General features: G+C 49.0%; 1 protein-coding gene across 1 annotated transcript in view; it reads right to left on the bottom strand.

The window, feature by feature from the left end:
- Window positions 1-357: 357 nt before the first annotated feature.
- The window catches only part of LTB (lymphotoxin beta), a 17532-nt gene continuing 4810 nt past the window's right edge, over window positions 358-13079 (bottom strand). Inside the window, exons 2-4 of the mRNA XM_075322467.1 lie at window positions 8280-8304; window positions 7973-8035; window positions 358-3723 (exon numbers count right to left, since the gene is read on the bottom strand). Coding sequence (XP_075178582.1) covers window positions 3320-3723; window positions 7973-8035; window positions 8280-8304 — 492 coding nt within the window. The 3' untranslated portion in view covers window positions 358-3319. The remainder of the gene's footprint in view (window positions 3724-7972; window positions 8036-8279; window positions 8305-13079) is intronic.

Genomic DNA, 13079 nt, shown 5'->3' with positions numbered 1-13079 from the left:
GGGACCCAGAACCAAGAGGGACTTGGAATACTGCACGAAAGGACAGCTTGCGCAGTTCCCTATGACGACCTGATAGTCCAGGGGCGTCACAGGTGCAGAACCCATCGAGGGTGGTGAAGGAAGCCAGGGCCCAGCGGTAGTCTTGGACAGGGCTCACCACAGGGTCTCCCTTCCCTTTTGCCATTGGCTTTCTACTCCCCCATACCTAGCATGACATTAGAGTACCAAAATCTCAATTTGTTAACCAATACAAGTAAAGATCACTACCAGTAAAGTTATGTTAAGCTTAGGAACACCATTTTCATATTTTTTTTTAACTATTTTATTACATTTTTATCACAAAAAAAATTCATCTCATTATATTAGATTTATTTTGAAAATAATTGACATTAAAATAAGGGCTAAACATCAAACTCCGTGCAAGAGTAAAAAGACAACATACAAGGCCATAGAAATAATCCCACATGTCTATTCATTCATATTAAGAATATTATTAAATACATGTATTTTATTAAGCGTGGGAGGTGCCAAAGTAGTCATGGAGTCACAGAAATACAGGAATTACATTGAAACCTAAAAGCAGCTTCAAATTTGGACCCAAAATCAGGGACATAGCTATAGGAAGAGTAGAGGTAAGTGACAATGACTTTGGGATAGCAGGGAACCGGGGTTCCTAAGCTGTCCCTCAAGCTAAGGGGCCTATGCTATCCCTAATCTCAGTAATACTCTTGATGGTGGAGAGGCCCGAGTCTCCTTCCTGGCCCTGCTCCTGGCAAGTCCTAATCTAATTCCCCCTCCCTCCAAAAAGGGACAGCAGTGTGTTGAAAACCACAGATAAAGACAGACAAGGGAAAAAATAAAAACTCTTTCACTCAGCATCCACACATCAAAGTAAAGACAATAAGAGGTTCAGGACAAAAAACAAGAGCAGGAAGGAGGTACAAAACAACAGAGGTAAACTCCACAACCGCTCCAAGCAATAGGCACAAATTAAGCACAACTTTCACAAAGTCTGGGACACCACACCTAACAGACCAACATAGAATAAACTATAGCTGGCATGGGTATAAGGATTCCACCAGCATAAATAGGAGGGGAGCAGATGTGATAGGTCTCCCCACAACATGTGATTAAAGGAGCAAGCAGATTAGTAGAGATTAACTCTTGCTAGCCTGCCTATGAATCAGCATACAGCAGGTCGACACGCGAGTCTGCCAGTGTTAATCCCAGACGTCATTGAATCTATCAGGCGGAGTGTCAGAGTTTGCAATATGAACAGAGTCCAATGCCACCATGACAGTCGGCAAAGTTTGTGCAAAACTTCATGTGACAAGGTAGCTCTGCACCCAGATCCTGTAAACTTGTACAGACTTATACAAAATATAAATACCCCCACACCCTCATACACCCTCACACCGTTACCCACAAGCATCTTCTCACACTGCTAGTTTTGATGGTAATGAGTCCTAAAAGATGGAGCTGTGAGTAGGCTCTTTTTATTTGGTAATTTTCAAGGCACAGATACAAGTTCTACCTGTTTTGTCCATCCTATATTGTTTCATGGAGTAATATTGGTATTTGCGCCACCTCCAAGCCTTTGAACTTCACCAGATGCAGTGTCGGATACCTAGGGTACAGTTGGCTCAAGCAATAGGGATTCCTCTGTTAGGGCGTCGGGGAAAGACGCATACAACACAAGCAGAACAATGGCTCATCTATACGCTTCTTTGAGACTTAATAACTGTACACAATATTCGCAGTCTCTGCTCTCGACCTCAGGTCTCTTCTTGGCCACACACTGGTCACAGGACTCTCAGACACTTGGAGCCACATCATGGACAGCTTTCTTCCTCTATGTCACGCACAAACCTGGGTCCTTGTCTCTGTGGTGGGACCCTCTATACATGTAGTAGGTCTCACGCTGCGTTTTTTACCCCCATACACTGGCAACACAATACACTCACTGAAGTCATATTTTCTTCACCTCGTTGTTCCATCTCTCTGCCACCTACACATCATACATGGCCTTTAGTCTACCCAACCTCCTGTGCTGTTATGGGGTGGCTCTTTGGTAGAACATTAGTTTTGCCTAAACCTCTCTGCCCAGGATAGTTACAGAGGTAATCTCCTCTTTTGTAGGCTGAGGCCTCCTCTTGGCCATACTCTGGTCACACTTGGACCATCATCACGAGTAGCTTTCTTCCTCTTCTCTTGATATAGACTCATAGAGTTTGATCTGCCAGTCACTCACCTACAAGTTGTGGGCATAGAGCTTGTGCCCTCTTCGACTGACCCTGAGTGGAGGAAATCTGACCCGCAAATACCCTAGGCCACATCTACTCACCATGTGTCATGCACGTGACTAGCGAGGTTAACCTGGTACCTGGTAAACCTCCAGAAGATGTTACAACACACAGGGGGCACAAGATACAACAGAGGTTCCTGCCGCTAGGGAGAAGGGTGAGGGGGCACCTCCTGAACTCACCTCAAGCTGACTCCTGACCTCCCTAGCATCCCTATACAGGTTACCTAATTCCCTCAGCTGGCCCTTCACTTACCCTGCCTAGTGAGTAGGCCGACGAGTTCACTAGACCTGCCGCTACAATACAGAAACATGAGGGTAGGAATACAAACAGGGGAAATAGACATGCAAGGAAAATACACTCTAGGCGGCTTCAGTGCACCAAATACCATTGCTGCACACAACACGACAAACCTATTCCAGAGCAGACTCCTTCCAAAGTGGACCACATAAAAATAAGGATTCAGTTTTTATCACAGGCATCATGGGATCAGATCACATGATTTTAATAGGGAAGGGGAGTGATCCCAAAGATCCACACCTGATATTGGCAGCTAAAGCCTGCAGCCAGACCGGAAAGGGTGCTCAACCCCTACAGTACCATAATGAAGGAGATGTTATTAAATAACAGCAGTGGACCAGCCAGCAGTGAGGCGCTGTGACCTTCTGACACCAGATTCACCCGGAGTCTCCACCGAGCGAGATACACATATGACACCATGTAAATAACTTAGCCTCTATCATATCATCTAGGATGTTGCACCCAATGGCTACCTAGCCCCAATCCAATGTTTATACCCCCGAAACCCCCAACACACAGTCAAGATCAAACAATATCACATTATCAGATAGATTCAGAGCTAAACACCCAACATTTGGCCATAAAAAATATAAAACAGAAAGTAATCATGTTGTCGGGAGCCATAAACCGGGCAATTAAACTCATCCCGTCCCCTTGTAAATTGGTGACTACTGACAGCTCTTTTTCAACCCTCTACATCATCATCATCATCATCATCAAGATACCATGACCATCCCAAAAAATGTCTTTCCCGCGGTATAGTCTACAAGTTCTGGATGGCTGACATGGACGTGTAACTTTTGCCCTTTGGTGAGATTTGCCAGTCGTCCTAAGGTGAGGCTGGCGTGCCACGTTCTTTGATGTAAAGGTGGACCGGTTACACTTTCTTTGCCGGAGATCAGGGTGGTCACATTTTTATCTAATAAATTATCCCAGGTGATGACTTGGCTAAGCAACAGCAAGTTACCGTCCTTTCCTTCAAATCCGATTTGGCAGTAGACGTAGTAGATGCCATGTCTGGGGGCCTCAAGGGTTGTAATCATAGGGTGCTTGATTTTTTGGATAAATGCCACTTCCGACTTTTTCCAACTCATGATGTTCCCTTCTGATGGACTCTGCCCTGTGGAAAGAAGACAACAATGTATGTAAGTGACAAAACATGTACCATATTTTTCAGATTGTAAGACTCACTTTTCATCCCAAAAAATTGGGAGTAAAATGAGGGGTGCGTCTTACAATCTGAATGTAGCTTACCGAGAGGTAGAGAACGGGCGCTGTGCTGGCAGCCGGGGCCGTACTGGCGGTGAGGGCCTGTGCTTGCGGCTGGGACCCGTGCTGGCGGTGGGGGCTCTGTTGGCTGCAGGGGCCCATGCTGGCAGCGAGGACCTTGCTGGTTGTGTGGAGCAGGGCAGTGTGGTGTGTGTTCCAGATGCTCTGTCGGCGATGCGGGCTTCAAAGAAATGGCGCCTGGAGTCGGCGTGTGCACAGATGAAGCTCTCAGCTCAAGATCTCATCTGCGCATGCGCCTCCTCTGGCCCATTGATCTCCCAGCAGTGGACTTAAGGAAAATGGTGCCCGGAGGTGTCATGTCATGTGTGCAGATGAGATCTCAGCTTGTCATTGAGCTGAGAGCTCAATCTGCGCACGCGCCACCTCCATGTGCCATTTCTTTGAAGCCCGCACCGCTGACAGCATCTTGAAGTGGGACACCCGCCGCACCGCCCTTTTCCGCACAGCACCCCAGCCAGGACAGACCCCGCAGTCAGGATAGATCCCTGCAGGTAGGACAGACCCCCGCAGCCAGCACGCTGCCCACAGCCAGCACATTGCCCACAGCCATCACGAACTCCACAGCCAACACAGTCCCCAGAGCCAACACAGCCCCCAGAGCCAACACAGCCCCCAGAGCCAACACAGTCCCCAGAGCCAACACAGCCCCCAGAGCCAACACAGTCCCCAGAGCCAACACAGCCCCCAGAGCCAACACAGTCCCCAGAGCCAACACAGCCCCCAGAGCCAACACAGTCCCCAGAGCCAACACAGCCCCCAGAGCCAACACAGCCCCCAGAGCCAACACAGTCCCCAGAGCCAACACAGCTCCCAGAGCCAACACAGCCCCCAGAGCCAACACAGCCCCCAGAGCCAACACAGTCCCCAGAGCCAACACAGCCCCCAGAGCCAACACAGTCCCCAGAGGTAACACAGCCCCCAGAGCCAACACAGCCCCCAGAGCCAACACAGCCCCCAGAGCCAACACAGCCCCCGGAGCCAACACAGTCCCCAGAGCCAACACAGCTCCCAGAGCCAACACAGCTCCCAGAGCCAACAAAGCCCCCGGAGACAACACAGCCCCCAGAGACAACACAGCCGCCGGAGGCAACACAGCCCCCGGAGGCAACACAGCCCCCGGAGGCAACACAGCCCCCAGAGCTAACACAGCCCCCAGAGCCAACACAGCCCCCGGAGCCAACACAGCCCCCGGAGACAACACAGCCCCCAGAGGCAACACAGCCCCCAGAGCCAACACAGCTCCCAGAGCCAACACAGCCCCCGGAGGCAACACAGCCCCCAGAGCCAACACAGCCCTCAGAGCCAACACAGCCCTCAGAGCCAACACAGCCCCCAGAGCCAACACAGCCCCCGGAGACAACACAGCCCCCAGAGCCAACACAGCCCCCAGAGCCAACACAGCTCCCAGAGCCAACACAGCCCCCAGAGCCAACACAGCCCCCAGAGCCAACACAGCCCACGGAGCCTACACAGTCCCCAGAGCCAACACAGCTCCCAGAGCCAACACAGCCCCCAGAGCCAACACAGCCCCCAGAGCCAACACAGCCCCCAGAGCCAACACAGCCCACGGAGCCTACACAGTCCCCAGAGCCAACACAGCTCCCAGAGCCAACACAGTCCCCGGAGCCAACACAGCCCCCGGAGCCAACACAGCCCCCAGAGACAACACAGCCCCCGGAGACAACACAGCCCCCGGAGACAACACAGCCCCCAGAGGCAACACAGCCCCCAGAGGCAACACAGCCCCCTGAGCCAACACAGCCCTCAGAGCCAACACAGCCCCCAGAGCCAACACAGCCCACGGAGCCTACACAGTCCCCAGAGCCAACACAGCTCCCGGAGCCAACACAGCCCCCGGAGCCAACACAGTCCCCAGAGCCAACACAGCCCCCAGAGCCAACACAGTCCCCAGAGCCAACACAGCCCCCAGAGCCAACACAGCCCCTAGAGCCAACACAGCCCCCAGAGCCAACACAGCCCCCGGAGCCAACACAGTCCCCAGAGCCAACACAGCTCCCAGAGCCAACACAGCTCCCAGAGCCAACACAGCCCCCGGAGACAACACAGCCCCCAGAGACAACACAGCCCCCAGAGGCAACACAGCCCCCGGAGGCAACACAGCCCCCGGAGCCAACACAGCCCCTGGAGGCAACACAGCCCCCGGAGCCAACACAGCCCCCGGAGCCAACACAGCCCCCAGAGGCAACACAGCCCCCAGAGCCAACACAGCTCCCAGAGCCAACACAGCCCCCGGAGGCAACACAGCCCCCAGAGCTAACACAGCCCCCAGAGCCAACACAGCCCCCGGAGCCAACACAGCCCCCGGAGGCAACACAGCCCCCAGAGCCAACACAGCCCCCAGAGCCAACACAGCCCCCGGAGCCAACACAGCCCCCGGAGACAACACAGCCCCCAGAGGCAACACAGCCCCCCGAGCCAACACAGCCCCCAGAGCCAACACAGCCCTCAGAGCCAACACAGCCCCCAGAGCCAACACAGCCCACGGAGCCTACACAGTCCCCAGAGCCAACACAGCTCCCAGAGCCAACACAGCCCCCGGAGCCAACACAGCCCCCGGAGACAACACAGCCCCCGGAGACAACACAGCCCCCGGAGACAACACAGCCCCCGGAGACAACACAGCCCCTAGAGGCAACACAGCCCCCAGAGCCAATACAGCCCCCAGAGCCAACACAGCCCTTAGAGCCAACACAGCCCCCAGAGCCAACACAGCCCACGGAGCCTACACAGTCCCCAGAGCCAACACAGCTCCCAGAGCCAACACAGCTCCCGGAGCCAACACAGCCCCCGGAGCCAACACAGCCCCCGGAGGCAACACAGCCCCCGGAGGCAACACAGCCCCCGGAGGCAACACAGCCCCCAGAGCCAACACAGCCCCCAAAGCCAACACAGCCCCCAGAGCCAACACAGCCCCCAGAGCCAACACAGCCCCCAGAGCCAATACAGCCCCCGGAGCCAACACAGCCCCCAGAGCCAACACAGCTCCCAGACCCAACACAGCTCCCAGAGCCAACACAGCCCCCAGAGCCAACACAGCCCCCGGAGACAACACAGCCCCAGAGGCAACACAGCCCCCAGAGGCAATACAGCCCCCGGAGGCAACACAGCCCCCGGAGGCAACACAGCCCCCGGAGCTAACACAGCCCCCAGAGCTAACACAGCCCACGGAGCCTACACAGTCCCCAGAGCCAACACAGCTCCCAGAGCCAACACAGCCCCCAGAGCCAACACAGCCCCCAGAGCCAACACAGCCCTCAGAGCCAACACAGCCCCCGGAGCCAACACAGCCCCCGGAGACAACACAGCCCCCGGAGCCAACACAGCCCCCGGAGACAACAAAGCCCCCGGAGACAACACAGCCCCCAGAGGCAACACAGCCCCCAGAGGCAACACAGCCCCCAGAGCCAACACAGCCCCCGGAGCCAACACAGCCCCCAGAGGCAACACAGCCCCCAGAGCCAACACAGCCCCCGGAGCCAACACAGCCCCCGGAGCCAACACAGCCCCCGGAGGCAACACAGCCCCCAGAGCCAACACAGCCCCCAGAGCCAACACAGCCCCCAGAGCCAACACAGCCCCCAGAGCCTACACAGCCCCCGGAGCAAACACAGCCCCCAGAGCCAACACAGCCCTCAGAGCCAACACAGCCCCCAGAGACAACACAGCCCCCGGAGCCAACACAGCCCCCGGAGCCTACACAGCCCCCGGAGCAAACACAGCCCCCAGAGCCAACACAGCCCCCAGAGCCAACACAGTGAGGCCGCCCCCTCCGGTAAGACACCACTGGAGTATAAGATGGACCCCTTTTTTTTTAGACTTTTTTCCCTCTAAATTTGGGGTGCATCTTATAATCCGCTGCGTCTTATAAAGCAAAGAATACGGTAATTCTCCTACAGCGCCTCCACAGGTAAAGTGAAGCATTACACATACTTTTCTTTTTTAGGTGAAAGTATTTTCATTTATCAGTGTGGAAAAACATGGGCCAGATCCCAACTGGTCACAGATTGATTACTTATATAATGTAAAAACCTGGAAAATCCCTTTAAGGAAGAACTCACCGATCAGATGAGCTGCCGGCCATGAGACATTCTTCTTCTGCCAGTTAGTCTTCTGAGTGTCTGCTGGAAACGTAAAGAGTTTAGTCACTCATCTGCCTGTATGTAATTCAACAATCACATGGCTGGCTTCATCCACAGAGACTTATATTTAGGAAAATGCTCCATAGGGGAGAAGATATGATGTGCAAAGTGCTAAATCAATGCAGAATACGAGGGAAAAGCAAAGCGACAAATCAGCGACAACATGCGTCATCCATGTATCCAGCGATAGATTTCGGCACAAATCCTGCCACACTGAGGAGTTTACCTTTTCGTTTCAAGCTTTGTGATGGCTGAAAAGTAAAAGAGACAAAAGAATAAAATTATTGAAAAATAACTTTAAAGTGCGAAGAATGGCAAATAGTACAGCCAATCAGTGACGGAGAAGATAGATCTCATGTACCCTGCACTCCTAGCCAGTCCCTAAACAGGTTCCTCACCTGTCGCTGAGTAGGAACCTGAAGCCCTGAAAAGACCCTACAATAGTCCCTGGCTAGTGAGTGGGCAGGTGAGAGACGCTAGCCTCACCACTGCACTGAAACAGCACACCGGAATAAGAAGATAAACAGGGGGAAATGCAACAACAGACTGCAGCAGTCAGCACCAAGACTGCAGCCACCCCAGCAACTTCAGCAGAGGGTTTTCAGCAGCTCCTTCCACTTCCTGGCTCAGCTTCCAAATGGCAAAGAGAATAACCGGCACCCTCTGCTGGTAACAGAGGGAATATTAAGGGACTGGCAGTGGTCCCAAACCAGAAACACCTGAGCTGGTGATGAGCCTGCTTCATGGCAAGAAATACTGACGTGAACCCTACAAGTGCCAAAAGAAAGGAAAACATGTTTAATATTGAGAGTTAAGAATGGAAAATGACTCTCAAGTCCTGAATCTGTCACTAGTCTCATCATGCAGAAAGACAACCATGACAACAACCAGCTCTAAGAGGTAGTGCTTCTCCTTATGGACAGTGACATGTCAGGGTGAGGAGGCTTATAAGCCATGCCAGGCTCCTCTGAGAAAAGAATTGCCTCTTCAGACAGGAAGAGGACTTGATCTCTAGCGCCACCTATTGGAAGTAGCAATCCTAAAAGTCAATATCATACTTTTAACGAGCCCTGTTACATGACTTAGGATAAAAGCCAAACCAGAATCTGAATTTGCAGACACGTGTTTCGGGGTGTTGCGCCTCATCAGTGCAAAGCATGAGATCTGATTTGACTGTAATAGAGGGCACTAGAGTTCAAGTTCTCATCCTCTCCAAAAAAGCAATTTGCATATCTAAAACCAGTTGTAACGCTAAACCATATATCTCTTTCTATAAAAACTATCAAATGTGAAGAAAAAGACTGGAAATTTGGTGCAATGCAATAATAATTTGAATGCACGCCCAAAAAAAACAACTAAATATTATATTTTATGGTAAATAGGTGGCGTAAGAGCGATAATACTGTACATGAGAGATAAGAGCAGAACGGCCCCCGGGGAGCGCTCAGAAGGGAAATGTCTGCTGACTGCAGAGAACCGAGCAATGAGAAATCCGGAACAATAATAGTTACATACTTTATTTTCACTTTATCTGATTTATTATTCATGACTGTGAAATGGACGAGGTGGAAGGACGTCTGACTCTGCGCGGACCTGATTATATAATAATACACTGCCGGAACGGCCGGGGACCGGAGGCGGCGACTGCAGTCACCCTGCTATGCTAATGATGCTCAGTATCTGGATAATGCAGGGGTTAACATGTAATTATTACATGATGGAGTGATATAAGTGATATTACATGACGGAGTGATTTTAGTGATATTACATGATGGAGAGATATTAATGATATTAAATAACAGCGTGATATTAGTGACATTACATGTTAGTGATATTACATAATGGAGTGATATTAGTGATATTACATGATGGAGAGATATTAGTGATATTACATGACGGAGTGATATAAGTGATATTACATGATGGAGTGATATAAGTGATATTACATGACGGAGAGATATTAGTGATATTACATGGCGGAGTGATCTTAGTGATATTATATGATGGAGTGATATTAGTGACATTACATAATGGAGTGATATTAGTGATATTACATGACGGAGTGATTTTAGTGATATTACATAATGGAGTGATATTGGGGATATTATATAATGGAGTGATATTAGTGATATTACATAATGGAGTGATATTAGTGATATTACATGACTGAGTGATTTTAGTGATATTACATAATGGAGTGATATTGGGGATATTATATAATGGAGTGATATTAGTGATATTACATAATGGAGTGATATTGGGGATATTACATAATGGAGTGATATTAGTGATATTACATAATGGAGTGATATTAAGGATATTACATGACGGTGTGGTATTAGTGATAGTACATAATGGAGTGATATTAGTCATATTACATGACGGAGTGATATTAGTGATATTACATAATGGAGTGATATTGGGGATATTATACAATGGAGTGATATTAGTGATATTACATAATGGAGTGATATTAGTGATATTACATAATGGAGTAATATTAGTGATATTTCATGACGGAGTGATATTAGGGATATTACATGATGGCGTGATATTAGTGATATTACATAATAGAGTGATATTAGTGATATTACATGGCAGAGAGATATTAGTGATATTACATGATGGAAAGATATTAGTGATATTACATGATGGAGTGATATTAGTGATATTACATGATGTAGTGATATTACATGACGGAGTGATATTACATGATGAAGTGATATTACATGACGGAGTGATATTACATGATGCAGTGATATTACATGACGGAGTGATATTACATGGCGGAGTGATATTACATGATGCAGTGATATTACATGACGGAGTGATATTACATGATGCAGTGATATTACATGACGGAGTGATATTACATGATGGAGTCATATAATGTATTAGTGTCAGTAAAGTACCATAAAGCATATGAAAAAAACATGTCAGTCCTCTGTCGCCATCTAGTGTTGATCGCACAATGTGCTCTCTACAACCCTATACCAATCTATACCTCCCTCCACTTCCAGACAGTAAGTACATCCTTTATTTAAAGGGATCTAATGGTAGTTAAAGGGATCAACTCATCTCCTTTCCTTGAGTTCTAATATAGCCTCATTCACTAGAGCTACAATATCTGACACACCAATGGACAGGAGTGGGGCTGTTTACGCAAAAATAAAGCAACCATTTATAATTCTGGACAACCCCATTAATTATGTACAGTAATTTGTTTTTCCTTTACAGGATGCCGGAATTGCTTTGTGCTTTTAAAGCTTTTGTAAAACTACTACTCCCTCCATGCATAGACAAACGACGTAGCCATTAGGCCTTCCAAAGTTTGTGAGAAGGGCCAGACTAGACTTTCAGGTCCCTTTTAGTTACTCTTGGGGGATAATAAGTCCCACTGAAGACACCTAACTGGCATGGAGGTTTATACACAATGTATCATGGGAAATATATGCAAATTAGCTTTCCACCAGACGCAAAATAAGTTCTCTCTCTTCTGCCACCTACTGGAGATCGCAACAATGCAAGTCAAATTCTGTAAAGCCTTGAAATATGACTAGGGAGTGGAGTGTCTCCCTCCAAAGGAAGAGTCTTATTAGAGAGGACCTGTTACTTTGCAAAAATATGTTGATTTTTTTATTCCCCCTATCCTGGTGTAAATGCCGCTGTTCTCCTGAATCCAGCGATGTTTTCCTTTTGTTCCTGCGCCGCTCCGTTCCTGAGATATGACCCATTTTCCCTCCATGTAAATCTAGTTATAAAAACTTAGGGGGCGTGGTCTTCAGCTGCTCCTCATGGGCGATGTCTTAAGGACCACGCCCAATTGGCTAGGAAGACTAAATTTATATACAGGGAAGAGGAGGCCATATCTCAGGAACGGAGAGGCGCAGGAACAAAAGAAAGATATCGCCGGATTCAGGAGAACAGCGGCATTTACACCAGGGAATAAAATACATATTTATGATAAGTGAAAGGTCCTCATTAAGGTAGAAGCTGATACAATAAGAGGAGACTTTTTATCCTGGATAAAACGCAGGCGTGCCTTATATCCCTGGTCATGTTTTAATGCTTTTCTATGGATTGGACTTTGACTTATACAGTAGACACATCCAATAGGTGTTGAAGCAGATTGTTTGGGCCTCATTACCTCCCCTCTGCATTTGGACACAACGTCCCCTCATCCCAGCCCCGCGCACAGGATACCTCATAGAGCCACAGTATTTTGGGAGATTTCCATAGGACCTCAAAGATTTGCCAACACTTTGGGTAGTGCGGAAGGTCTTCTCTTTAGAAGTTTCAGCAGTATGCACAACCTATAGATATAAATTGAAGCCATGGGCCCCAATGCAAAACCTCCAATAGGATCCCCAATAATCTCAGATCTGTAATAGTAATGGTACTTTCATATGGCCCCTAATGATGTTTTGGGCCCCCTGGCTCCAGAGCTCGGTGCGATTGCAACTCCTGAACCTAATGTAGTTACGTCCCTTCGTATAAACCACGACTGTCCGGGGCTGTAAGCGCTGACATCATCCTCTATCCGCCTCCATCCTCGCTCTTTCTAGGATTTCAGGCTCTGGTTTCTTCAGAATTCCCGGTTGCTGTTAATGACCCCTCCGCGCCCCCCCCCCCCCATCACCTCTTATGTTCTCTGCTCTCACCCCGCTTATCAGTTCAATGAAAGTTTTATCAGCATGACATTTTGTAAGTGATGCCAAAGTGAGACTAATGCACACAGTAATACGTAGAGCCATACATAATTAATACCCCGAGGGTGCACCGGGGAGGGTTAACCCTTACTGTACCAATAACATATGACCGACAAAGCATTACATATAGCTGAATCTGTCCTGCGCTGTCAGCACCATGAGTGACGGTAACGGGGCAGCTTCACCTGCAGTCCTATGTAAAAACACTTACAAAATATATAGATAGATAGATAGATAGATAGATAGATAGATAGATAGATAGATAGAGGGATAGATAGAGGGATAGATAGATAGATAGAGGGATAGATAGATAGATA

This window comes from Anomaloglossus baeobatrachus, chromosome 9, assembly GCF_048569485.1.
Source record: "Anomaloglossus baeobatrachus isolate aAnoBae1 chromosome 9, aAnoBae1.hap1, whole genome shotgun sequence".
NCBI classification, from domain to species: Eukaryota; Metazoa; Chordata; class Amphibia; order Anura; family Aromobatidae; genus Anomaloglossus; species Anomaloglossus baeobatrachus.
The sequence above is the reverse complement of the archived record's forward strand: the minus strand, read 5'-3'. Positions and strand labels throughout refer to the sequence as shown.